This window comes from Megalobrama amblycephala, linkage group LG3 (genome assembly GCF_018812025.1).
Source record: "Megalobrama amblycephala isolate DHTTF-2021 linkage group LG3, ASM1881202v1, whole genome shotgun sequence".
In the NCBI taxonomy this organism is placed as follows: domain Eukaryota; kingdom Metazoa; phylum Chordata; class Actinopteri; order Cypriniformes; family Xenocyprididae; genus Megalobrama; species Megalobrama amblycephala.
Window position 1 is genome coordinate 16,249,733 of NC_063046.1, and position 25,090 is coordinate 16,274,822.

Consider the following 25,090-nt stretch of genomic DNA (forward strand, 5'->3'; position numbering starts at 1 on the left):
AGCTTCAAAATGTCATCCTAGAGCTTTCAATCCAAATACAGTATTTGAAGGACAGAAGAGTGACAGTTAGAGATAAAAGTAACAACAAAAAAACATTTTTGGGTGATGATAACGATAACATAAGTAAGATTCTGAACAAAAGCATAAAACAGGAAACTGTATTTTAATGTAAAAACCAGAGCCGTTAATTATTTTTTTATATATATATTTTTTCAACGGCTCTGGTAAAAACTAACAGGCCTAACGTTACACTACTAAAATATTTGACAGCTCGAGCTCGTTTCCAATCAAGATCAAGAGCGTCACATTAGCCACGCCTCTGTACTGTGACGAGCCAATGATATTACCGCACACACTTGTCACGCAGAAGAGCTTGAAGAGACGCTGTCAAATGACTGACGTGTTTATATTTAATTTGATAACGAATTATATGTAGTGGACGCTTTTGTAGCCTGAGAGTAGCAAATGTTTGAATGACCTTCTTGTCGGGAACCACGACAGTATTTTTCATGCTGTCATCATCATCATAGCGGCCATTGTCTGCGGAAGTAGTTTTGTGTCCCAGTTAAGATAATAACGCTTATCTGTACTAGAATGGACCGTGAATTGAAAGGTATGACGAACTCTCTTATCATTTTAAGAAGTTATAGCGTGCTGTCTTCAGAATGAATGCACCATATTTGTAATAGACAGTCCTGGGGTCAGTGACCGATCACATGCCGGTCAGTATGTTTGGATTTGGACGCCTCTCCGCCGAGGGGAAAATCGGAATCGCGTCGGGGGTTGTTTTTTTCTCAATGTTGATGTCCAGAACATTAATCTCGGAGCGGGTTGACGTAGGAACGCGTGCTTCGCTGTTTCGTGTTCAGTTTCTCCTCTTCATCAACTCCCTGCTGCTCCTCGGCTCGCTCTACATCTGGAAGCGCGTGGTGAGGCGGCTGTGCGGAACCAGAGGCGCGCCTTCTGTCCCGCAGAGATGTTGGCGTCTTCTTGTCCTGCTGTTTCTCACTCTCGTGCACGGGAGCTACCTATGCATGTTTTTCCTCGTGGATACGGAGCCACACTGGTTTTCAATTTTGAGTTTTTCCTGTTTGGGGATTTATGTCATCCTATTGTTCTTCCTGTTTGTTTTTGGCTGCCTAAACCGCCTTCACAGGCTTCTCTCCCGCAGGCGAGGTGACGAGGATGCTGTCGCGAGCGGATCAGCCAGCCAGACAGTGCTGGCATTGATAGTAACAGCAATACTGGCAGCGTATGGGTTGGTAAATGCAGCCCAACCTCCACGAGTAATTGAGGTGGAGATCCCAGTGGAGAAGCTGCCTGAGTCTTTGAACGGCCTCAGGTTTGTGCTTCTGTCCGACATACATCTGGGACCTACAGTAGGCCGCTCCAAACTGCAGCGCATTGTGACTATGGTGAACGAGCTGAACCCAGGTAATTACATCTTGTATCAGATTAATGCTTGAAAAAATGTTAAAGGGATAACTTAGCTCACCCAAAAATAAAAATTCTGTTACTCACATGTCATTCCAACCCCTTATGATTTTCTGTTTTGGTTCCCCAGGTGAAAAAAAGAGTACATTTCTATAAAATACTTAAAGTGCTCTATTTCCGTGAACTTATTTTGTACTTAATATACTAAAAAATCTTCTTTAGTACTTCTTAAGATCATCTTAAGAACATTTGAACCCATAGTGTACTACAAGTGGTAACTAAATATATTTTTTAAATACAGAGATAATATAAAGCACATTTTAGTTCATATTTCATGGTGTCTCAAAATAGCACAGTTGAGTACACTTAGATGTTCTTAAAGGGATAGTTTACCCAAAAATGAAAATTTGATGTTTATCTGCTTACCCCCAGGGCATCCAAGATGTAGGTGACTTTGTTTCTTCAGTAGAACACGAATGATCAGCCGTCTGTCAGCCGTATAATGCGTGTCAATGGGAACACAATTTATAAGAGTCAAAAAACATACACAGACAAATCCAAATTAAACCCTGCGGCTCATGAGGACACATTGATGTCCTAAGACACGAAACGATCGGTTTGTGTGATAAACTGAACAGTATTTCTATCATTTTTTACCTCTAATACACCACTATGTCCAACTGCATTCAGCATTCGGTTAGTGAGGTCTGATAATGGAAGTGATCTCTCGTGCTTATACATCACTGCTGTTGTCAGAGCCCACTAAGCGAGTGCTGAACGCAGTTGGACATAGTGGTGTATTAGAGGTAAAAAATGATATAAATACTGTTCGGTTTCTTGCACAAACCGATCGTTTCGTGTCTTAGGACATCAATGTGTCGTCGCGAGCCGCAGGGTTTAATTTGGATTTGTCTATACATGTTTTTTGACTATTATAAATTGTTCCCATTGACACGCATTATAAGACTGACAGACGGCAACGGTTGGAGTTAAAAATCATCGTTTGTGTTCTACTGAAGAAATAAAGTCACCTACCTCTTGGATGCCCTGTGGGTAAGCAGATAAACATCAAATTTTCATTTTTGTGTGAACTATCCCTTTAAGATTATCTTAAGAAGTACTCAAGAAGAATTTTTAGTATATTAAGTACAAAATTAGTGCGCGAAAATAGAGCACTTTAAGTACATTATTGAAATGTACTTTTTTTTCACCTGGGTCCCATTGACTTGCATTGTTTGTTTGTCTTTGCTTCATTGGTCCATACAGTGAAAGTCAATGGGAACCAAAACTGTTTGGTTACCAGCGTTCCTCGAAATATTTTCATGTTCAACAGAAGAAATAAATTCCTACAGGTTTGGAATGACATGAGGGTGAGCAAATGATGACAGTATTTTTCATTTTGGGGTGGACTATGCCTTTAACATGTACCTGACATTGAATTTTACTCTTGTTGCTGTAGATGTCGTGGTGATTGTCGGTGATCTGACTGACTCTCAGGTGACTCGATTAAGGAGCGCTGCAGAACCACTGGGAGAGATGAAGGCTCGACTGGGCTCTTATTTTGCTACAGGTCAGTCTTTGTAGCTGTATGACATAAAAGGAAATAATCATTTATATATAACTATATGTTTTTGTGCACATTGTGCATTTTTACACACTGTTGTGTACATAATCGTACAAAAGACTCTATTACATATGTTTGTTTACATGTTCATGCACAAAAAAGAAAAAAAAATCATCTTGCACTGTTCCCCAGCCAGCTGCTTGACTTACAATGTTTCTCTTTGCACATGTACAGTATTTATGTGAAAGCATTTGTATACTTTTATGTATAGTAACTATTTATATATAGTACATGTATAGTCTGACTCTTTCAGTAGGCTAGTTGTGTATAAGTTTATAGTGTCTGTATTTATGTAGCACCGTGGTCCTGTGAGGCACAACATTTCATTCCACTTTATGTATGTTAGCGGAATGACAATAAAGCTCAACTTGACTTGTAAATTTCAGGCAATCATGACTATTACACTGCTGATGTTGAAGGCTGGTTTGAGCTCTTGCACTCAATGGGGATTGAGGCTCTTCACAACAGCAACGCAAAAGTGTTCCGCCCTGAACGACCTCAAGACTGGATTTGCCTCGCCGGCATTGACGACCTCGAAGCCCGCATGCTACGGTCAGTCCACAATGATATCAACTAAGGCTCATTTGAATGTATGCAAATCTGGTGCATGTGCTTTGCACTGGGCTCATGTCAGTAATGTGGTTTTGGTTAAAGATACCCAGGCCATGGCATGGATGTTGAGAAAGCTCTTAGTGGCTGCAGTGCAGAGAGCCCTATTATTCTTCTTGCACATCAGCCTCATGCTGCCAAACAGGCCCTTCAGCAAAGGCCAGACATCAGCCTGGTACTCTCAGGTATGTAAATGTCAACTAAAATATTGTGGTCTTTAAAGTGAAAATTTAGGAGTGTACTGCTGAAGAGTAACCTGTGTCCTCTACTGAGCTCTAAAATGCAATTTTGCATTTGTGTAGGTCACACACATGCTGGTCAGCTGTTCCCCCTCACCATCCTGGCATTCCTGATGAATCCATTTTTCTGTGGACTCTACCGTGTCTCTGAACACACTATGGTCTACGTGACCTCTGGAACCGGTTATTATGGCATTCCAATGAGAATCGCAAGCCGTTCAGAAATCACAAACATTATACTGAAACGTGCTTGAGAGCACACACACAGTGCAGGGCTCAAACACACATTCTCATCCATACATCTTCATTACCTCATCACACTGCATGCTGTAACACAATTAAACATGTATTACATTACATAGTAATGTATGCATAATTCTGTGATGCACCAGTCACATACACTAGTCTGTTGAAGTTTGCACTGATTTGCTTGAAAATCTTATTTACTATACAAAGAATGAGACATATAGCAAGAGGTTTTAGTTGTTTGTCATTTTTTTAATGAACGTGGTGTTGTAATTTGTTTGCCAAAACATGCTAAGAATTTAAGCATTTATTATGAGAATATTCACGTTCCAAAGTGCCAGTTTTTTAAATATTAATTTGTATGTATTTGTACTGTTTTACCCTTTTAATTACGGACCATTACACACACTATAGCAAAACATCAGCCTAAGAATTTATCTTTTCTACTTTAATCCAGTAAAAAAAAAAGCCTTCATATTGCAAACATGTTTTTATATATTTGCAAATGTACTTAATAAATACAAAAACATCAACACTTGTGCAATGAAAAAAAAATAAAAGATAAGAAAAATATATTTGCAACTGAAGATATGTTTATTTAATTGGTACTACATTGTTACACGATTAAGTGTAGAAAGTTTGATAATGCATGTACATAAACCATATATTCACTTTTCGATTTACGGTTTTATTTTCCTCAAAACAAAAAAGATGCTGGCAAGCAACTGTCTATTTCTCAGGTGGAGGAGCTTTTCTCTTCACGGCCCGAGTCAGTGATTGATGTACCACCGGATAGAGTTTGTGACAGCCGTCTATGCAGGTTCTCACAGCATCAGCCAGCGTGTCTTCCTGCATCTCCCCGTCCGCGTTCAGACCAGACACTTGATTCAGATTGGGAAGCAGAGCCACGGTGACACATCCCTGGTTGTCCCCGTATCCCTCCTTCCAGGTCCCACACTCCTCTGAGTACGATGGGTCAACGAGACACGTGTTTCCATTCTGCCGCAGCGCACAACCCAACACCACATCGTACATTTCAATACCGCCATCCGCCAGGGCCATAGAGGCGCAGGTCACCGCATGAGCAAGAATCGAGCCGTCATTCTCCAAAACGATGACATTAACCTCAATCTGCGAGCGTGGGTATCTGTGCAGGCAAACTCCTGGCTGCAAACTCTCCAGTAGAGTCGCGGACAGATCTCTTTCCTCGCTGCCTTGGATCCAGGCACCCCGTTTCATACAGGAAAACGGCGCGAGCCTGAAGTCGCAAACAAGGCGACCCGTTTTCATGTCTGTTTCGTCCTTGCGTTCAGTTTCCTTCGGTCCGTACACCGAGCATATAATCTTGGTGTTTCCAGCCTCGAGGTACGCAGAGCCCTTTGCCTGGCTGATCAGCCCGCAGCGCGCAAACACTGGCCGCACGTCTCCATTCGCTCGGACGCCCTGCCTGCTGCTGGCCTCGGGAACTTTGTCTGGGGAAAGAAAGAGCAGCGGGGACTGCGACTCCTCCGGTCCACGGATACGTCTTGTGTCAACCGGCATTTTCAATAAAACCACGTGTTTACTGAAACATAACTTCTCAGAAGCGACACTGTCCAGATCTTGTTCTAGGAATCAAATGTACGCGACAGTACACTGCTGGATATGCTCTACCGCCATCTGTCGAATAGGCGTGACATGACGCACAGCGGGACTTTCGAGATAGGGCAGTGTGGGTTGTGTACAATGTTTCATTTCAAAGTTAAATTTTGTTGCACTCTATATATATATATATATATATATATGGCGGTTTATGAAAATATAAATTAAGACAAAACTGAGTTTGTTTGTGAAGTTACATTTTCTTTGCTTTGTTTAAAGGGTTAGTTCACCCAAAAATGAAAATTCTGTCATTTATTAGGCTACTTACCCTCATGCCGTTCCACACCCGTAAGACCTTCGTTAATCTTCGATATTTTTGATTAAATCCAATGACTCAGTGAGGCCTGCATAGCCAGCAATGACATTTCTTCTCTCAAGGTCCATTAATGTACTAAAAACATATTTAAATCAATTCATGTGAGTACAGTGGTTCAATATCAATATTATAAAGCGATGAGAATATTTTTGGTGCGCCAATAAAAACAAAATAACGACTTATATAGTGATGGCCGATTTCAAAACACTGCTTCAGGAAGCTTCGGAGCATAATGAATCTTTTGTGTCGAATCATGATTCGGATCGCGTGTCAAACTGCCAAACGGCTGAAATCACGTGACTTTGACGCTCCGAACCGCTGATTCGACACGCTGATTCATAAAGCTGAATCAGCCATCACTAAATAAGTCGTTATTTTGTTTTTTTTTTGACGCACCAAAAATATTCTCGTCACTTTATAATATTAATATTGAACCACTGTACTCACATGAACCGATTTAAATATGTTTTTAGTACCTTTATGGATCTTGACAGAGGAAATGTCATTGCTCCCTATGCAGGCCTCACGGAGCCATCGAATTTCAACAAAAATGTCTTAATTTGTGTTCCGAAGATTAACGAAGGTCTTACGGGTGTGGAACGGCATGAGGTTAAGTAATAAATTACAGAATTTTCATTTTTGGGTGAACTAACCCTTTAAATTTGCATTAATTTGTTTGCATTTGCAAACTATTGATAGCTTCATATTCTAGATAAATATTATTTTAAAATCCGAATTATGCAGTGAAATAAGTGTTATTTAAATTCTTTCAAAATGAAAAATGTAAATACCGCGAAGTATAAGCTCACAAACAAACTAGACACGTGCCTCAAGCAGAGCTTCAAATGAATATTTGCTCAGAGGTTTCGAACAGGGTCGCAAGACTAGCACTAATTGGATTTAGCCGCAGCGTTTCACGTTAGAAAATAACACCATCCTGACGTGAATTCCTGCTGTTCTAGACAAAACGCAGCTCTCGTTTGATAAGACAGTTGCAGCAGTCTCTCTTGTGTGAAATCAGAAGCAAATTCCTCCTAACATGCATATGTAGAGGAGCAGTCATTTAGACTCGGAACCCACCGTTTCAAACGCTAGCAAGGCTTTACAATATTTCTCACCTTGGGATGACATTTTTAAGGGGGTCTTACTTGAGACAGCCTCACTCGCTATACTAAACAGAAGTGATTTTACAGCAGACAAGTGTGGATGTGTTGGACACACACCGTTGCATTATTACAGAGGGAAGCTTCTTGTATTGTTTTCGTCTTAGAATACTGTAGAATTCTAATATTTTCCGTCTTGCGTACTGAGGATGGAGGAACTGGCCCGGGAGAGTATACGCAGCATCAGTCTGCTATCCAAACCTGCGCGGGGTTCGGACGTCCCGCGACTGGGCTCCTTTGGGGCCATTTTCATCATGCTTAAATCTGCCCTCGGTGCGGGACTCCTCAACTTTCCATGGGCTTTTGAGAAGGCTGGCGGGGTGAACACAGCCATCAGTGTGGAGATGGTGCGTTGTAATTCCGACAAACGTAGATAAATCATTTTTGCTCTATAGGGTACTTGCAGGTAGGCCTATAATAATTAAAAAAAAAAAAAAAAAAAACTTCTGGTCCAGACTGGGACCATCCAGCTAGACCAGACCAGCTAAGAGACAGCTTAGGCTGGTTTATCATAGTTTTGTCTAGCAGAGAGCAAAGTTGCATTCGTATTTTTTTTTTTTTTCATCTTAAAGGATTATTTCACTTTTAAATGAAAATTAGCCCAAGCTTTACTCACCCTCAAGCCATCCTATGTGTATATGACTTTCTTCTTTCTGATAAACACTCTCGGAGATATTTTAATAAATATCCTGACGCATCCGAGCTTTATAATGGCAGTGAACAGGTCCAATGAGCTGAAGAAAGTGCCTCCATAAAAATATCCTTAAAAAAAATCCATATTTAACAAGTTATGAAGTAAAACATCTAGCTTCCGCCAGACAGCCTTCCGTATTCAACGTACGAAGAAAGTGTAAAACTCTTGCATTTCAAAAAGCTTATGCTACATCCTACGCCTTCCCTATTCAACCTGCGGAAAAAGTGTAACTGAAACAACGCCAGTTTGCACTTTATTCGTAACTTGAATACGGAAGGTGGTCTGGCGGAAGCTAGATATTTTACTTTATAATTTGTTAAATATGGATATATATATATAGATATATATATATATATATATATATATATATATATATATATATATATATATATATATATATATTTTTTTTTTTTTTTTTTTTACACAAACAGATCGCTTCACTTCAGAAGGCCTTTATTAACCCCCCTGAGCTGTGTGGAGTACATGTTTATGATGGATGGATGCACTTTCTTGAGCTTCATACTTGTTGATCCTTCTCACTGCCATTATAAAGCTCAGATGTGTCAGGATATTTATTAATATATCTATAATTGTGTTCATCAGAAAGAAGAAAGTCATATACACCTAGGATGGCTTGAGCTTGAGAAAAACTTGGGGTAATTTTAATTTTAAAGTGAACTGATCCTTTAATTTTGTGAAGATTACTATGGTTTCTTGTATTGAGAATTCTGTACAAGCATTTGGGTAATTTCTCAGTCAATCATCTTTTGAGATGTACGAATGTATTGTTTATAATTTGTCTGTATATTCCACATTAGAGTGAGAATGTGATGCTGTTATTTACACTAATGAAATGAAAGAAAAAAACAATGGTCTTTAATGTTCATGCAACACTTTAGCAAAGAAACGACCCACATAAAGCCTTACACAGCAAGTGCTAATGTGAATGCAGCTGGTTTAAAGCAATTTAACATCTTTCTCTCTTTCTCAGGTGTCTCTGGTATTTCTGATAAGTGGGTTGGTCATACTTGGCTACGCCTCTTCAATCAGTCGGCAGAACACGTATCATGATGTGGTGCGAGAGGTGTGTGGACAGAGGATCGGCCATCTGTGTGAAATCTGCTTTGTTTTCAACCTCTTCATGATCTCTGTGGCCTTTTTGGTGGTTGTGCAGGATCAACTGGATAAATGTAAGTTGTATGTGTGTGTGTTCTGTGGTTCCATATGTGAGTAACTGTAACAGATAAATGTGTATATGCAGACAAAGACATATTTCCCCCCTTGTTTGTGTGTTTCAGTGTGTCTGTCTCTGTATGAGACCGTGACGGGAAACACAGAAGGAGAGATGCCATATCATTGGTACACAGATCACCGTTTTGCACTCTTTCTCATGTGCTTCATTATCATCCTTCCACTCTCTATACCCAAAGAGATCGGCATCCAGAAATACACCAGGTGCGCTGAAAGCTGACACATAAATCTGCGACTCCCTAAATATTTTTATACCGTATCAGTTAAACAGCTCCTTTGCTCTCCCACCTCTGTCCCACTTAGAGTTGCTGTATCTATCATTATCTCTGATCTCTTAATGTTTATTTATGTTTAATTGCCAGTGTATTGGGAACTCTGGCTGCTACATACCTGAGTATAGCTGTAATTGCAAAGTATTATCTGAAAGATGAGCACACAGCAGACCTCACACCAGAGCACAGTCAAGGGTGAGTTATATGTGCACGTTTGCTGTAAAGTTGTGTGCATGTATACATTGTTCATATCAGTGGTTTATTTTGGGTCTTGTGTTTGTAACAGATTGGAATCATTGGCCTCCATGTTCAGTGTGGTTCCTACCATCTGTTTTGGTTTCCAGGTCAGATTCTATAAAAAAGTATTTCTTTACATCACTGGTGCATTATTTGCACTTATGTGTCACCATTATGATTGCTCAAAGCTTATATGTTGTAATCATTATTTATATTACAGTGCCATGAAGCTTGTATTGCAATATACAGCAGCATGGAAAACAAAAAGATGACACATTGGGTTTTCATCTCAGTCACGTCTATGATTTTCTGCCTGCTTATTTATACTCTCACAGGTGAGTCAAATCACTATCCTCTATGATATTATGTGCATATTTGAAGACTTCAGATGCAAAAGCCTCCAAGTGCCGTCTGAAATTTTCTTCTAAAATGAGCATTTTTATCAAGCTCATATGTTTAGGTCCAGTAATTTCACTTTAATGGCAATTAATAGGTCCTTTTCATTGCCATTAAAGTGAAATAACAACAAAAACGTGATAAAAATGCTCATTTTATAAGAAAATTTCAGATGGCACTTAGAGGCTTTTGCATCTGAAGTCTTCATTTGTAGAGCTCATCGTTACCTATATTATTAATATTATAAATATTTTCTGTTGAGTTTTTGTCTTAAACTGAGAGACTGACACTTGGTTGCAATATGGCAGGTGTGTTCGGTTTTCTTACATTTGGACGGGAAGTAGCCTCAGATATCCTGATGTCGTATCCTGGAAATGATGTAGTGATGATTATTGCTAGGCTGCTGTTTGGGATTTCGATCATCACCATCTATCCTATAATACTGCTTTTGGGAAGGTACTGTAAACTACAAATAAATGTGCATAGCTCATTACACACACACACACACACACACACACACACACACACACACACACTGTGTACACACACTCATGTGTCATTGATTGCGTCTTGTTCACAGGGCAGTGATTCTAACACAAATATTGCGCTTTTGGGAACGACGGGCCATAATGACGTCTGTGTTTGAGAGTCGGTGCCGTCTGATTCTGACACTTCTCTGGATCACTGTGACTCTCCTCATCGCCATCTATGTACCAGACATGAGTGAGGTCATCAGTGTAATCGGGGGAATTAGTGCCTTCTTTATATTTATCTTTCCTGGTGAGACACTCAATGAAACAATTACAATCTCACCAACACACAAGCATGCACACATACACTACCATTCAAAAGTTTGGGGCTGGTAAGATTTTCTAATGTTTTAGAAATGGTTTTGCTGAATTTATTGGATTAAAAATGCAGTAAAAACAGTAATTTTGTGAAATATTATTACAATAATTAATAAAATAACTTTTCTGTTTTAAAGGTGTCCTAGAATTAAAAATTGAAATTATATTGGCATAGTTGAATAACAACAGTTCAGTACATGGAAATGACATACAGTGAGTCTCAAACTCCATTGTTTCCTCCTCCTTATGTAAATCTCATTTGTTTAAAAGACCTCTGAAGAACAGGCGAATCTCAACATAACACCGACTGTTACATATCAGTCAGGATCATTAATATGTACACCCCAATATTTGCATATGCCAGCCCATGTTCAAGGCATTACACAAGCCAGTATTAACGTCTGGATCTGTGCACAGCTGAATCATCAGACTAGGTAAGCAAGCAAGAACAATAGTGGTGAAAAATGGCAGATGGAGCGATAATAACTGACATGATCCATGATAACATTTAGTGATATTTGTAAACTGTCTTTCTAAATGTTTCGTTAGCATGTTGCTAATGTACTGTTAAATGTGGTTAAAGTTACCATTGTTTCTTACTGTATTCACAGCCTCAAATTCATTCAGAATCAAATGTAAACATCCAAATAAATACTATACTCACATAATCCGACGCATACATGCAGTATGCATGACGAACACTTTGTAAAGATCCATTTTGAGGGTTATATTAGCAGTGTAAACTTTGTTTATGCACTGTTTAAGGCAAGCGCGAGCTCCAGGGGCGGAGAGCTCGTGATTTAAAGGGCCCGCAACATGAATCGGCGCATTTCTAATTATGCCCCAAAATAGGCAGTTAAAAAAATGAATTTAAAAAAAATCTATGGGGTATTTTGAGCTGAAACTTCACAGACACATTCAGGGGACACCTTAGACTTATATTACATGTTGTAAAAAAACGTTCGATGGCACCTTTAATATCTTTTAAAATGTATTTTAATCTAATGACGGTAAAGCTGAATTTTCAGCATCATTACTCCAGTCTTCAGTGTCACATGATCCTTAAGATTTAATGCTTAAGAAACTTTATTCTTTATTATTATCATTGTCGATAATATTGAGGATATTGAATATTTTTGAGGAAGCCGCAGATTCTTTATCGAATTTAAAGTTCAAAAGAACAGCATTTATTTGAAATAGAAATTTTTTAACAACGTTTTCAACTTTTCTAATAAATTCTTTCACTTTTGATCACTATTATGCATAAATGTATATTTACACACACACACACACACTCAAAAAGACCATGAAGTGGCATTGACCAAGCTGACTTTTTGCAGGACTGTGCCTCATTTTTGCCATGCAGACAGAACCTGTACATCACAGGATGAGGTGCGTAACATCTATGTTGTCTTATGTATGTGTAAAGAGACCCACCAGGAAATTAAAATGTCACTTGGCTCTATTATTTTTTCATCATATATTACTTCTAAAAGCATTGATATCACTTTCTCTAATACACACTTTCTTTCTATCATTTTGTTTGTTTCTTTCAGAACCTTCTTGACAGGTTGGGGTGTGGTGACTGTCATTACTGGAGCTTTTATCTTTGGTCAGAGCACAACTATAGCTGTCATGGAGCTGATGCACAAGTTTTAATCTTCATCATCATCATAATTTGTGATATCATTGTCTCAGAAAAATGTGTCTATATATAGTATTTGATTGATGGATGATAATACTTCAAACTGAAGATGAGTGGCAACGACATACTTTTTAGAAGAAAATGTCACACCACAGTACTGTTACTGCTCAATTTGATTTGTGTGTGTGTGTGGCTAAGACAAGCATATGAAGATTTTTGTTTATATATTTATTATATTGTGTAGGTTTAGAAAAGAATAATACATTTTTATTTTTTTTTTCAAATGTTTTATATGGAATGACTGTAAACAGAATTTGGATAGTAATGGAGAATATGGATGCAAACACAGTAATTCTTTATATTTGTGATAACTTATTAAAGTGAATTAACATTTTGCCTAAATGTGAGGGTGAACCTGCATAAACTGTATGAAGCATTGTTCATGATTCTGTAAAGAAATGGCAAAAATCAAACCAGGCAAAAGATACACATTTCCTTCACCATTACTTTTTACTTATATTGTGTTAACTGGTTAATATCCAATTAAGATAAAATAACATTTTAAAATAAAAACACATTTTGAAGTGTCTAAGGGGGATGGAGACCTGTTGTACTGTAATCAAGAGTTAATGCTTTTTAAATAATTGTGGTTCAAGTTTCGTAGGACAATGGGAGTGTTAAATAATGGTGGTTAGAAAAGAAATTCAGTGGGTGAGGTAAGAAAACTGATATGAAAATATGAGGAAACATGAAACACACGAGGTCACATGACTAGGAACCGGAAGTAACCTTAGCCGTTGTGCTGAACTGTTTCAAGCGCAGCGCTGAACCCATTTAACCTATTTCGAAGAAAACGGGTACAATAAACGCTCCGATAACTCTTGATCCATGTTGCTTATACGAACCGATTGACAGCCGTATGATTCGCCCATGGATGAAGTGTGTTTATAGCCTCCGAGGGTAAAGTGGCAGTCATTTGAGTGAATTAGCAGGTTAGCCGAGCTCCATCATGACTGTGGCAGTGTTTTTCGGCTGTACGTTCATCGCTTTCGGCCCGGCCATCTCTTTGTTTCTGTTTACAATCGCCCGGGACCCGCTGCGTGTGATCTTCCTCATAGCAGGGTGAGTATCAGGGCAGATGTGCTCTCCTCCTCTCCCGGTGTGGCTGACTGAAAGTCCCGTGATACAGCACTTCATCTGGGCTGAGAACTGCACAACTGCTGCTTTAGTGAAATCACTAGGATCTGAAGCTTATTAAGAATATTACTAGAACAGGACAAGCTCACGCAGCTTTGAATGCATGGAGAGACTTTGGAACCTAAAGATATTTAAAGGAATATCTCAGTTATATCAACTATTTAAAAGTTTCGGGTCTGTAAGATTTTTTATTTTTATTTTTGTAGAAATTAATATTTTTATTCAGCATTAAATTGATCCAAATATTTCACAATTTACTGTATTTGTGATCAAATAAATGCATCCTTGTGTTGTGAGCAGAAGAGTCTTCTTACAGACCCCAAACTAACCCTAACAGGGTGAGAAAATAATGTTTTTTGTTTTGTTTTTTGGGTGAGCTACTCCTTTAAAGGATTAGTTCACTTCCTGATAATTTACTCACCCCCATGTCATCCAAGATGCTCATGTCTTTCTTCAGTCGAAAAGAAATTAAGGTTTTTGATGAAAACATTCCAGGATTTTTCTCCATGTAGTGGACTTCAATGGGCACCAAACAGTTGAAGGTCAAAATTACAGTTCACAGCGATCCCAGACAAGGAATAAGGGTTTTATCTAGTGAAACCATTGCTCATTTTCTAAATTTGTTTTTAAAATTTTGTACGTTTTAACCATAAATGCTCGTCTTGAACTAGCTCTCTTCTTCTTCTTCTTCTCTATTTGAATCCCAGCAGTGTAGACACTGATAAGTGTATTACTGCCCTCCACAGGTTAAAGTTTGAACTAAACTGTCATATACAATATGCTAGTGCAAGTATATAGCAATTAGTTCAAACTTTAACCTGTGGAGGGCAGTAATACACTTAGCAGTGTCTACACTGCTGGGATTCAAATAGAGAAGAAGAAGAAGAAGAAGAAGAGAGCTAGTTCAAGATGAGCATTTATGGTTAAAACTTACAAAATTTTATTTATTTATTTATTTATTTAAGAAAATGAGTTATGGTTTCTCTAGATAAGACCCTTATTCCTCGTCTGGGATCGTGTAGAACGCTTTGAAGCTACAATGAAACTGTAATTTTGACCTCCAATCATTTGGGGTCCACTGAAGTCCACTATATGGAGAAAAATCCTGGAATGTTTTCATCAAAAACCTTAATTTCTTTTCGATTGATGAAAGAAAGACAAAAACATATTGGATGACATGGGGGTGAGTAAATTATCAGGAAATTGTAATTTGAAAGTGAACTACTCCTTTAAGAGCAATAACAAGCAGTATTTGTAACATGATTGTGTTTGTTTCAGGGCTTTCTTCTGGCTGGTGTCTTTGCTGCTGTCCTCTCTTGTGTGGTTCATCACAGTTCAGGTCAGCAACAAGAACAGTGCGACTCAGCAGAGAGGGCTGCTCATTTTCGGAGTCGTGCTTTCTGTTCTGCTCCAGGAGACTTTCAGATATGGTTACTACAGATTGCTGAAGTAAGAATTAACCATCCATTTTCTGTGTTTGAAAAGAGCTACATAATCAATAAACCTAAATATAACAGCATATCGTGTTCTTGAGCATCAACTGTATTGATATAACACTTAAGTGGCAGGGCTGTGTTGTGTTTCAACTCTGATGTCATCTATATGTTAGTTTGCACTCTTCTGTGGAAATGGAAGCAAAAATCTTGATCACTCATGTTGCAATTTGTCCAAATTAAATGCCCTCTAGAATGAAAATGACCAAGAAGTAGTGAATCATGGTTCATGACTATGACTATAACATATTTGCTTTAACAAAACAAAAACAAAAGTTTGGGGTCAGTATGTTTTTTTTTTTTTTTCTTTTTAAAGTCTCTTATGCTCACCAAGGCTGCATTTGTTTGAAAAATACAGTAAAAATAGTGATATTGTGAAATATTACAATTTAAAATAACTTTAAAATTTATTTTTTTTCCTGTGATGGCATCATTACTCCAGTCTTCAGTGTCACCTGATCCTTCAGAAATCATTCTAATATGCTGATTTGATGCTCAAAAAACGTTTCTTATTATCATTTAGAGTTGTCAAAAGTACCAACTTCAGTAGTACCAAGTTGGTACTGAAATTTAAAAAATGTGACGCTTTGAGCGCTATTGAGTGGATTCGTAAAACCTCTGATTGGCCATTGTGTTCAGGCGCTCATCAGATATGTCTGTGATTGGCTAAAATTTCAGTACCAATTGGCACTCTATTATCAATATTGAAAACAGATGTGCTGCTTAATATTTTTGTTGAAACCATGATACATTTTTTAGGATAATTTAATGAATAGAAATTCAAAAGAACTGTTTATTTTGAAATTAAAAAAATATTTTTTAACATTATAAATTGTCTACTCTCACTTTTAATCAGTTTAATGACAGTATTTATTTCTTTTAAAAAAAAAAAAAATCAGTCCCCAGAACACTAGTGTATATCCCACCCAATCCTCCTGTTTTAGTAGGAAATATTTAGCACATGACAGCAAACACTGAACACAACTCCTCATCAGGTTTCGTGGGGTCTTTAAATAGCTTAAAGATTACGTCAGCGATTCACATTGGCATTCAATGTTGGTGTTGTGTAGGAGGGAGGTTGTTAACGTCTGTTATTGTATCTCCCAGGAAAGCAAATGAAGGCCTGTTGGCGCTCAGTCAGGAGGACACCATGCCCATCTCCATGCGGCAGCTAGCTTATGGTAAACGTCCATCACACGCTTCTGCTTGTAGTGCAATAAACGGCCGATGTTTGTTTAACTATGTGTGTCACTGGTTTGCAGTATCAGGTCTGGGCTTTGGCTTCATGAGTGGTGCGTTCTCTGTGGTCAACATACTCTCAGACTCCTTGGGTCCAGGAACTGTCGGTATCCATGGCGACCCTCAGCATTACTTCATATCCTCAGGTAATGAGATGCAAGTTTGTGTTTGAACCCAGAGAATCATATCCAGTTTGACTCAAATGTTCAGTGTGTGCTTTTTCTCCTCAGCCTTTATGACACTGGCCATTATCTTGCTGCACATGTTCTGGGGGGTCGTTTTCTTCGAGGCGTGTGAGCGACAGAGATGGTGGGCTCTTGGAGCTGTGGTCATCAGTCATCTTATAGTATCCTGCCTGGTAAGTCAACACACATCATGCAGGGGTACCAAACATCATCAACTGAACACATATGGCATAAAATATTTACTTGAAGTGTACCCTGAGATTTTACATTTTTAAAATCTTTTTTTTTTTTTTTAAGTTTTAATAATTTAACATTACATCTGCATGTTCATAGTTTTCTGATGTTGGTTAATGGTCACATGACATGCAAGTAAACAGATAACTTTTAATCTTAGTTTTATTTTAGTTTTATTAGTTTAATAATGAAAACTAAAATAAAATGTAATTCATGTTAATTTTAGTTTAATTTATAGTAATAGTAATTTTGTTATGTGTTTTTTTGTCACATATTGCTATTTAAGTTTAATTTATTTTTATTTCAGTTAGCTTTTGTTTTTATTTATTTCCCGTTAATAATTTTATTAACTTATTTCATTTTATTGCCAAGGCAACATTTCTAATTTTTGTTTACTTTGTTTTTCAACTAATATATATATATATATATATATATATATATATATATATATATATATATATATATATATATATATTCAATTAACAATGTTTTTAATAGTTTTAGTTAACAATAATAACCCTGTTTTGATTTGTTTTTTATTTTAAAAGGGCTGCACTAATATAGGGTTTATTATTGTTAATATATTGTTTTAATTATAAGATATAAATAATATATTACTGTTGTAAATTACAATTTTACTGTAAAAAAAAAAAAAAAAAAAATATATATATATATATATAAGCCTTTTTTTTTACTTTGCTTTAAATTACAATGCTAATATTTATATTTAATAATATTAATGAAATTGTGTGAATGTCTAAATAAAGTGAAGCTAGCACACAGTGCGTGCCCAAAATGCTTGTTAAACTTACTGCACATACAGATATGTAGTTGGTAAGAAGCAGCATTTACTGACGCTGAAAACACTGTGCCTAATCTAAATCGTCGCTATATCACAATTTCAGTTTATTTCAATTAATTGTGCAGCCACATTTATTCTTTTTAATTTGACATTTGATTCAATTATTAGCTTCCATTTGAGAAACCCCGCAGTAAAGCATTACTCAGCAACAGACATGACTAATACAGCTGACTAGCTCTGATCACAAGTGCATCATGTGAGACATTGCTACTTTTTTTTTTCTCCCCACAGACATTTGTGAACCCACACTATCAAGGCAGTCTGATCCCAACCTACATCATACTGTCTATCATGGCGGCCTGGGCGTACTTATGTGCTGGAGGATCTTTGAGGAACCTCAAACTCTGCCTCACCTGTAAAGATAAAGACTTCCTGCTGGCCAATCACAGGCCTAGATAACCCATCAGCTACAAACAGGACTTTCTCCAAAGACCGGCTCACTGAGCCAGTAGGCCGACAACACGGCCAGCAGCCCTGGACTCTGGGAGGCTTATGGTCTAGGTAGTCTGCGTACGAATGGTTGCCGAGTAACAGGAATTTTATGTCTGCAGATCTTGCACTTTCTGTAATTACCTCCTCTTCCATTTTCTGTTCTGTACCTCATGTTCTGTGTGTGTGAGCGAGACACTGAAACCATGTCAGAGAGAATGTGTGTTTTATACTAAAGAATTATGTCTAGAGCTGCTTTCATATGTGATTTTTTTCCTTCGTAGCAGGTTTTAAATGAGGTATTGTATAAGTTTGGCCTTTAAATAGTTTATTCTCCCTCTTGTCAGGGTTTCCCCCTGTATTTTATGTTTAACTGACCAATTAGGCTCATCATCTGCTAATGAGTCTTAGAACAGATTCTCTTGTGATCAAACCCTGGAGTACTGGGCTGTCCTTTTAATTCATGTCTGTAATCTTGTCTTTTAAAATATCCTCAACTTTCCCTAGGGCAGCAGTTTAATTTTCCCATGTATCGCTATCCCAGTGGTACTTGAATGCATTTAAACTGCTTGGGCTTGAATGAGCAAGGCAGTGGCCACTTTTCAATAAAACCACTACTCTCTATCTACTTTGCAGGAAGCTCTGAATGATATTAAACACCTAAGTGGGGTCTCTTTAGATGTCACTTTTATTGGACTCATATGCTTTTAGTTTCCTTTGTAAGATATAAGACATTTTCATTAATAATAAAGTAGCTTGATTAATTGTAATCATTCTTTCATGTGCATTTTGTTTCGAGTACATTTGACCCAATGCTGGTCGCGTTTGTAAAGAAGCTGGGAAATAATTTCTGCTGTGTATCAAATCATGATTTAATCCCCAATCTCATACATGATTGTGTTCTAAAACGTTAATTTATTAATTTAATGTTTCCTTGCTGAATAAAAGTATCAAACTAAAAAAAAAAACTTCTTGACCCCACACATTTTTTTTTCTTTTTCCCTTATTTTGATTTTTGAATTTGTGACAAAGGCAGTTTCAGATTCAAACATTTATTGCATCTGACATAAGAAACCTGGTGTAGGCGGTTCAAAAAAATTCAAATAAATACAGAAACTCATGTAAAACAATTTCCTAATGAAGCATTATACACAATGTACAATATTCTTTTTTGTCATTTTATACATTTTTTTTTTTTTTTTTTTTAAATAAAACACTTTCATGCAGAATATCCTGAAAAAAAGGCAGAGCCAAAAAATTAATAGCGGAGAAAGACTGTGCATTAAGTTGAGAGAAGGAATATACAATCAACACACGTGCGTGCGTGTGTGTGTACATGTGTAAACAGATTGTGCGGCCCACCCAAGCTCTGCTTGATTGCTAAGAAATGAAAGGTGAAATAAAAACACTTGATTATGTGTTTAAGATGTATATGTAATCATAAAAATCATAAAAGCCTGCACTGAATACTAAAGTGAGTCTTAATGTACACTGTGTTTATGTGTGCACATAAGGTCAGTAATCTGTGTCGGAGCCCTCTGCATTGTCCACGTTACGAGAGAGCATGTAGTTGTCCATGTCGATAGAACGGCAGTTATTAATAGCATAACGCAGCCTCTCCGCCATGACCGGTTGGCTAGAGTAAGGTGGGAGGCGGAGCTGGAAGAAGCACGTCTGAGAGGTGGGAAGACTGTCGTATGGCTTAAAGAGAGCAGAGATGCACATTAGTACATAAACACAAATGCATGTCCATCCATACAAACGTGGCCACATTCTTACCCGGTCCACCTTCATGATCTGGAACCTCTGGGATATGTCAGCAGTGTTAGCTGGCAGACGGGAGCGTCCCGAGACGAAGCGCATAAAGAGCACTCTCTCCTCATTGGAGAACTCCTCCAGCGTCTGCCAGAACCACTGGACCAGCTGCTGCTGCTCATCCACCTCCCTGTACCGGACCACCTTCTTCAGAACCTCCACGCTGATCTCCGGCAGCCCGCAGACCATCTGCTCCAGCTGCCGCGCTGTTAGTAAGGAGAGCAAGGGAACAGGGACGATCCAGGACATGCCCTCGCGCACCGCCCCCACCTAACGCGCGTAAACAACAGGATCAGGTGACAAGTCATTATATAGGTGTGGATACGCTCCCATATATTTGAGGAAAGGATACACTCATTTAAACACAATTGAGCATTGAGTTTAACACACCTGGCGATCTATTTCATGCAGGCGATACTCAATGGCACGCTCTACATACTCCTTCCTATTGGAAAAGGTCAGCGGTATGCTGTTTCCTCCAGGGATGATGGGAACCATTTTCCCATCAGCACTTTGGCCAACAAATGAATCCAGTGGAATCATCTATTAAAAAAGGAAAAGACAAACTTTTTGTTAATAGAAACTAGAACTTTAATTATTTAATTAATAATTATAAACAATATAAACCATATGTATGACAAAAAAAATGTTTTGGAGTTAAAATTTAAATGTTCTTCAGGGTTTACACTTTTACCAATGAATCTATTGTACTTTTTTAGTCATTTGTGTTTAATCATTAAAAGGTTCTAAAAATATTTTTGCTTATAATTTCTACCTGATAAAATATATTAGAGCTTGACATTACTAGAAACATTTATATTTGTAATAAATACTTCCATGTCTAAGAGTTCATTAAATTTTTCATGACTTTCCAGGTCTAAAGAACAAGTTTATCCAGATTTTCAAAGGCTGAGGGAATTCTGGATTTTAAATAAAAATTAAATCTGTTGAGGGTAAAAATTAGAATAAGAAATGTTATTTCAGCTTACATATTGATTTAGTTAAAGCTGCTGTCCGTAACTTTTTTTTGTGTTCAAAATGTACAAAAAATATAAAAAATATATAATGAGTGACAGGTCTGTCTACATCATGAACCCATTTTCCAAACCATGTTTTTGTCTTACCCTAAGCCTGGTTTTGTCTAAGCCTGGTTTCTCCCAAGGTTTTTTTCTCCATTTTAACACCTATTTGCCACCTGTTTGCCACCTGATGTCACCTGTTGGAGTTTGGGTTCCTTGCCGCTGTCGCCTTTGGCTTGCTTAGTTGGGGACACTTGACATTTGATATTCAACAGTATTCTTGACATTTATTCAACAGTGCTTTGATCTGCCTGCATTGACACTATTCTTTAAGAGCTGCTGTGCAGCCAAATTATAAACCAGTTATCACTGTAAAGCTGCTTTGACACAATCTGCATTGTAAAAAGCGCTATATAAATAAAGGTGACTTGACTTGACCCTGAAATCACTACGATACACCAATAATAAGTGTTTATATTCTGACTATTTTAGACCGGTCTGGTCGGCACCGCTGCGGAATAGCACAGAACCTGTGTGACTCGTCACAGACATAAACAGAGAGAAGTAGCTCCGGCTACATGCTCTTCCGCAAGACGCATACAGTTCTGTTTATTAACCGCTGGAGCTACAGACTGCAGCTTTAATTTAGTTTATTTTAAAGTATATTTAGTAGGACATGTATTTTAAGCCATCTTGGGGCCCCCTTGGAACTGTCCTCCCAGGTTGAGAACCACTAAGTTAGATTGAGCACATGTCCCCTATGAGAAACAAGACTGTAAAAATTTGTATTCTGTGGGCGTCCACTCCACCTCATGGAAGTTCTGCTCTGTGATGCCGCTGTCCTCCAGGTGCAAGATGCTGTTGAGTGTCTGTACGTAGAGCAAATCCACTTCCTCCAGATCCTCAAGGGTGAGAGGAATACAGCACAGCTGCTTCCACACCATTGGAGCGAGATGCAGGTCTAGAGGCTTCTTAGTGCGGATGGCCACTCCCATCAGAATACCCAGGAACTTGAACTGCAGCAGATGCTCTTCCAGACAGGCTGAAGGATTCAGCAAGAACCTGAGGCCACACAAAGTTCATGAAGACCTGATCAGTTCATGAGTTTAGTGGAATACAATATTCAGACATTTGCCTGTCGGCACTCACCTGTCTCGGTTGTAGCCCACCTCTGCTGCAGCGTTGGGAGAAGGGATAAGAAGGTCCACCACTCCTGTCTCCAGCTCCTATACAGAGCGACATGCCTCAATTAAACACTCGTTCATTTTTCATGAGATGTCATGATTTGATGTGATTATATTAGTGCTGTCAATTGATTTTTTTTTAAAAAGGACTGCATTTATTGCATTAAAATTATTTATCCCTTTTTTATATATAATAAGTAGTGCAGTCAAGCAATTAATCGCATCCAAAATAAAAGTTTGCGTTTACATAATATATATATGTGTGTGTGTGTGTACGGTGTATATATTATGTATATATACACACACACACATACATGTATACATTTAAGAAATATTTACATGTATATATTATTATTTTATATATAAATATAATATATTTTTGTTAAAAATATATATGCATGTGTGTGTATTTATATATACATAAATACACAGTACACACATATATTATGTAAACCTTTATTTTGGATGCGATTAATCACGATTAATCATTTGACAGCACTAATAAAAAGCATCCTCTTATGTTAACAGAAAATATTAAATCACAGAAAATAATTAACATTATTTTCAACAGCCCTACATTATATAGATCACAGTCGGGATCACCATACCTGGCACATCTCTGTGATTGTGTCGTCAAACACCCCTCCAGCATCATCTGCCCCCTCCCCCACGAGCTTGACTTTCCAGGCTCGTGACGGCAGCCTCAGATCAGATGCGTTCAGTTTCACCACCTGCCTAGCAATCTGCACAAAGATGGGTTTACACTTCCTCCCTCTGAGGAAACAGAAAAAAAAAAAAAAAAAATTAAAATTAAGATGTTCTTACATTCTACACCTAATGAAAAGTAGGCAAAGATTAGGAATTAAATGTGTAAGCAGTGTTCTGGCTACAATTCTGAACATGACTGACCGCGTAGAGATTCTTTTGACTGTGATCTGTGGGCCGTAGTTCTTCCCCTGCACCATGGTTTTTCCGATGGAGCGCACCATGGGCAGTGTGTAAACTCTGGGGGCCAGCAGGGGCCTCAGCTGACCCTGGACTATACCCCACGTACCTGCATTATAGCGTGATGTGCAGCTCTGAAATCGAAATGAGTCAAGATTGCAACATCACAGTCAGTGCTCATAGGGTTTTGTCCAACAGACTCAAAGTAAATCAATAAATCGATGCAAACATGACATGTTTGTGCGTGTTTGAGTGCGTGTATACCTGGTTGTTGGGGCTGAGGTTCAGCAGTCTCCATGAGGAGTACATGAGGTCAGAGAAGTGGTAGAGCAGGCGCAGTCGGGCCCTCAGAGCCTCCATACTGACCTCTCTTAGGGCACTGTACTGAGGAGGCACACACACGGGCAAGCCCAGCTGCAGAGGCACTGATGAACCTGAATGCACAAACAATTCATCTCAACAACTGATGATCACACCTATGCTTGTTTTTTTTACATAATCGTGTAAAACTGAATGAATTTTAAGTATTGGGTCAAATTACGATTTTCTAGCCAGTGTTTATGTGTCTGTACCTGGAGCACGTGGTGGTACAGGCGGTGCAGTCCATGCTGCACTGTGGCAACGGCCGGCAGATATCTGCTGGATGTTTTTGCCTTGTAAAGCACTGATGAGGGTCGGCTCTCTGACATGGTTGGTGTGGCCCAAGCCCAGCTTAAAAAAAAAAAAAAAAAAAAAGTAAAATACCAAACTGTTTCAAACCATACTGCTCTTCAGCTAATACGTAAAAACAATGGCAAACATAAATATTTTGTTAAGCCCCCTACTAAACACACACCTGTCCCTCTGAGTTGCTCCCCCAGGCGTAAACATCTCCAGTTGAAGAGAGTGAAAGCGTGTGCTCGGCACCAACAACCACATCCTCTATAAACACACCCATTAAAGCAGGGACCTGCTGAGGCCGGTTATGATTTCGAGCTCGACCCTCCGGCAGACCAATCAAACGATCTGTTACATTAAAGTAAAAACATTAAAAACCCCAATGTTCTGGATGCTTTGACAGTTTATAGAAGTGTACAGTTTCTCCCTGAGACAAGTATGCGTCCATGTCTGCACATGACTTACCCTGCCCAAACGTGTACACATTTCCATCTTTGGTTAGAGCAACTGAGAACTGCGTGCCACATGCCACCTTCTTTATTCCAATTCCACACAAAACATCCACTTTCTGTACAATAACAAACACTTAATTTAGTAAAGAGTTTATGACATGTAATATGCTTAATTGTGTATTCTTGTGATGGTGTTGTCATATAAATGTGTCAGTAGTGGTACCTGTGGGGAAGATTTGGCTGTCGAGTTTCCCAACCCCAGTTTGCCATAATCTCCATCTCCAAACGCCCAGACGGTCATACCATCAGCCGATACTGCCAAAGTGTGATTTAGCCCACAAGCGACCTACACAAAGATATGAACAAATAAAATTGTACATATGTAAAGTGCCATTCAAAAGTTCACACTCTGGGATTCAGCCTAATTTAAAGGCCCACTGAAGTGTGTCTTGAAACATGCAGCATTATTCAGTGTTGATGTAATTTCAACTGAAACACGAAGACAGGACGGGATATATGCCCCTTTTTTTAAAATAGCCAATAGCGTTTTGTTTATATCACAGCTGGGACAGATCTGTTGAGTTTGGTAAAGCCTCAGTTTCATTCTAACCGTTTCTCCTCCTAATGTCCTCCAGAATGCTTTAAAATACAGCATTCTGTACAGAATTCAAATGGGTCCGATGTGTATTGTGGTCTGCGCTGACTCTCACATATGATCCACTCTGTGCAAACGTGTCTCTGGACCGGAGCAGGCTGTGTGCGCG

At 38.4% G+C, this 25,090-nt stretch overlaps 5 protein-coding genes across 9 annotated transcripts in view; 3 read left to right on the forward strand and 2 right to left on the reverse strand.

Annotated features, from left to right (window-relative positions):
- Positions 1 to 329: 329 nt before the first annotated feature.
- On the forward strand, positions 330 to 4,305 carry tmppe (transmembrane protein with metallophosphoesterase domain). Its single transcript, XM_048184251.1, has 5 exons — positions 330 to 1,434; positions 2,894 to 3,004; positions 3,445 to 3,610; positions 3,713 to 3,852; positions 3,970 to 4,305. The coding sequence occupies exons 1-5, from the start codon at positions 717 to 719 to the stop codon at positions 4,158 to 4,160; spliced, it is 1,326 nt and encodes a 441-aa protein (XP_048040208.1). The 5' UTR covers positions 330 to 716; the 3' UTR covers positions 4,161 to 4,305.
- A 422-nt stretch (positions 4,306 to 4,727) lies between these two features.
- On the reverse strand, positions 4,728 to 5,789 carry exosc6 (exosome component 6). The gene has a single exon (XM_048184253.1). It carries the CDS (start codon positions 5,692 to 5,694, stop codon positions 4,882 to 4,884), a length of 813 nt encoding a protein of 270 aa, XP_048040210.1. The 5' UTR covers positions 5,695 to 5,789; the 3' UTR covers positions 4,728 to 4,881.
- A 918-nt stretch (positions 5,790 to 6,707) lies between these two features.
- slc38a8b (solute carrier family 38 member 8b) lies at positions 6,708 to 13,017 on the forward strand. The gene is made up of 10 exons (XM_048184262.1): positions 6,708 to 7,619; positions 8,958 to 9,156; positions 9,265 to 9,421; positions 9,580 to 9,684; positions 9,776 to 9,833; positions 9,947 to 10,061; positions 10,431 to 10,578; positions 10,703 to 10,902; positions 12,311 to 12,362; positions 12,527 to 13,017. Exons 1-10 carry the CDS (start codon positions 7,422 to 7,424, stop codon positions 12,627 to 12,629), a joined length of 1,335 nt encoding a protein of 444 aa, XP_048040219.1. The 5' UTR covers positions 6,708 to 7,421; the 3' UTR covers positions 12,630 to 13,017.
- A 348-nt stretch (positions 13,018 to 13,365) lies between these two features.
- aph1b (APH1B gamma secretase subunit) lies at positions 13,366 to 19,024 on the forward strand. Its single transcript, XM_048184263.1, has 6 exons — positions 13,366 to 13,737; positions 15,091 to 15,261; positions 16,413 to 16,486; positions 16,568 to 16,690; positions 16,775 to 16,902; positions 18,057 to 19,024. The coding sequence occupies exons 1-6, from the start codon at positions 13,625 to 13,627 to the stop codon at positions 18,222 to 18,224; spliced, it is 777 nt and encodes a 258-aa protein (XP_048040220.1). The 5' UTR covers positions 13,366 to 13,624; the 3' UTR covers positions 18,225 to 19,024.
- A 266-nt stretch (positions 19,025 to 19,290) lies between these two features.
- Positions 19,291 to 25,090, reverse strand: part of herc1 (HECT and RLD domain containing E3 ubiquitin protein ligase family member 1) — a 53,815-nt gene continuing 48,015 nt past the window's right edge. For all 5 annotated transcript variants that reach the window (XM_048184257.1, XM_048184256.1, XM_048184255.1 and 2 more), the window contains exons 67-78: positions 24,550 to 24,672; positions 24,340 to 24,442; positions 24,053 to 24,222; positions 23,790 to 23,928; positions 23,482 to 23,651; positions 23,182 to 23,351; positions 22,881 to 23,046; positions 22,238 to 22,314; positions 21,898 to 22,150; positions 20,460 to 20,612; positions 20,034 to 20,339; positions 19,291 to 19,955 (exon numbers count right to left, since the gene is read on the reverse strand). In XM_048184257.1, the coding sequence (XP_048040214.1) occupies positions 19,770 to 19,955; positions 20,034 to 20,339; positions 20,460 to 20,612; positions 21,898 to 22,150; positions 22,238 to 22,314; positions 22,881 to 23,046; positions 23,182 to 23,351; positions 23,482 to 23,651; positions 23,790 to 23,928; positions 24,053 to 24,222; positions 24,340 to 24,442; positions 24,550 to 24,672 (2,016 nt within the window). In that variant the 3' untranslated portion in view covers positions 19,291 to 19,769. The remainder of the gene's footprint in view (positions 19,956 to 20,033; positions 20,340 to 20,459; positions 20,613 to 21,897; positions 22,151 to 22,237; positions 22,315 to 22,880; positions 23,047 to 23,181; positions 23,352 to 23,481; positions 23,652 to 23,789; positions 23,929 to 24,052; positions 24,223 to 24,339; positions 24,443 to 24,549; positions 24,673 to 25,090) is intronic.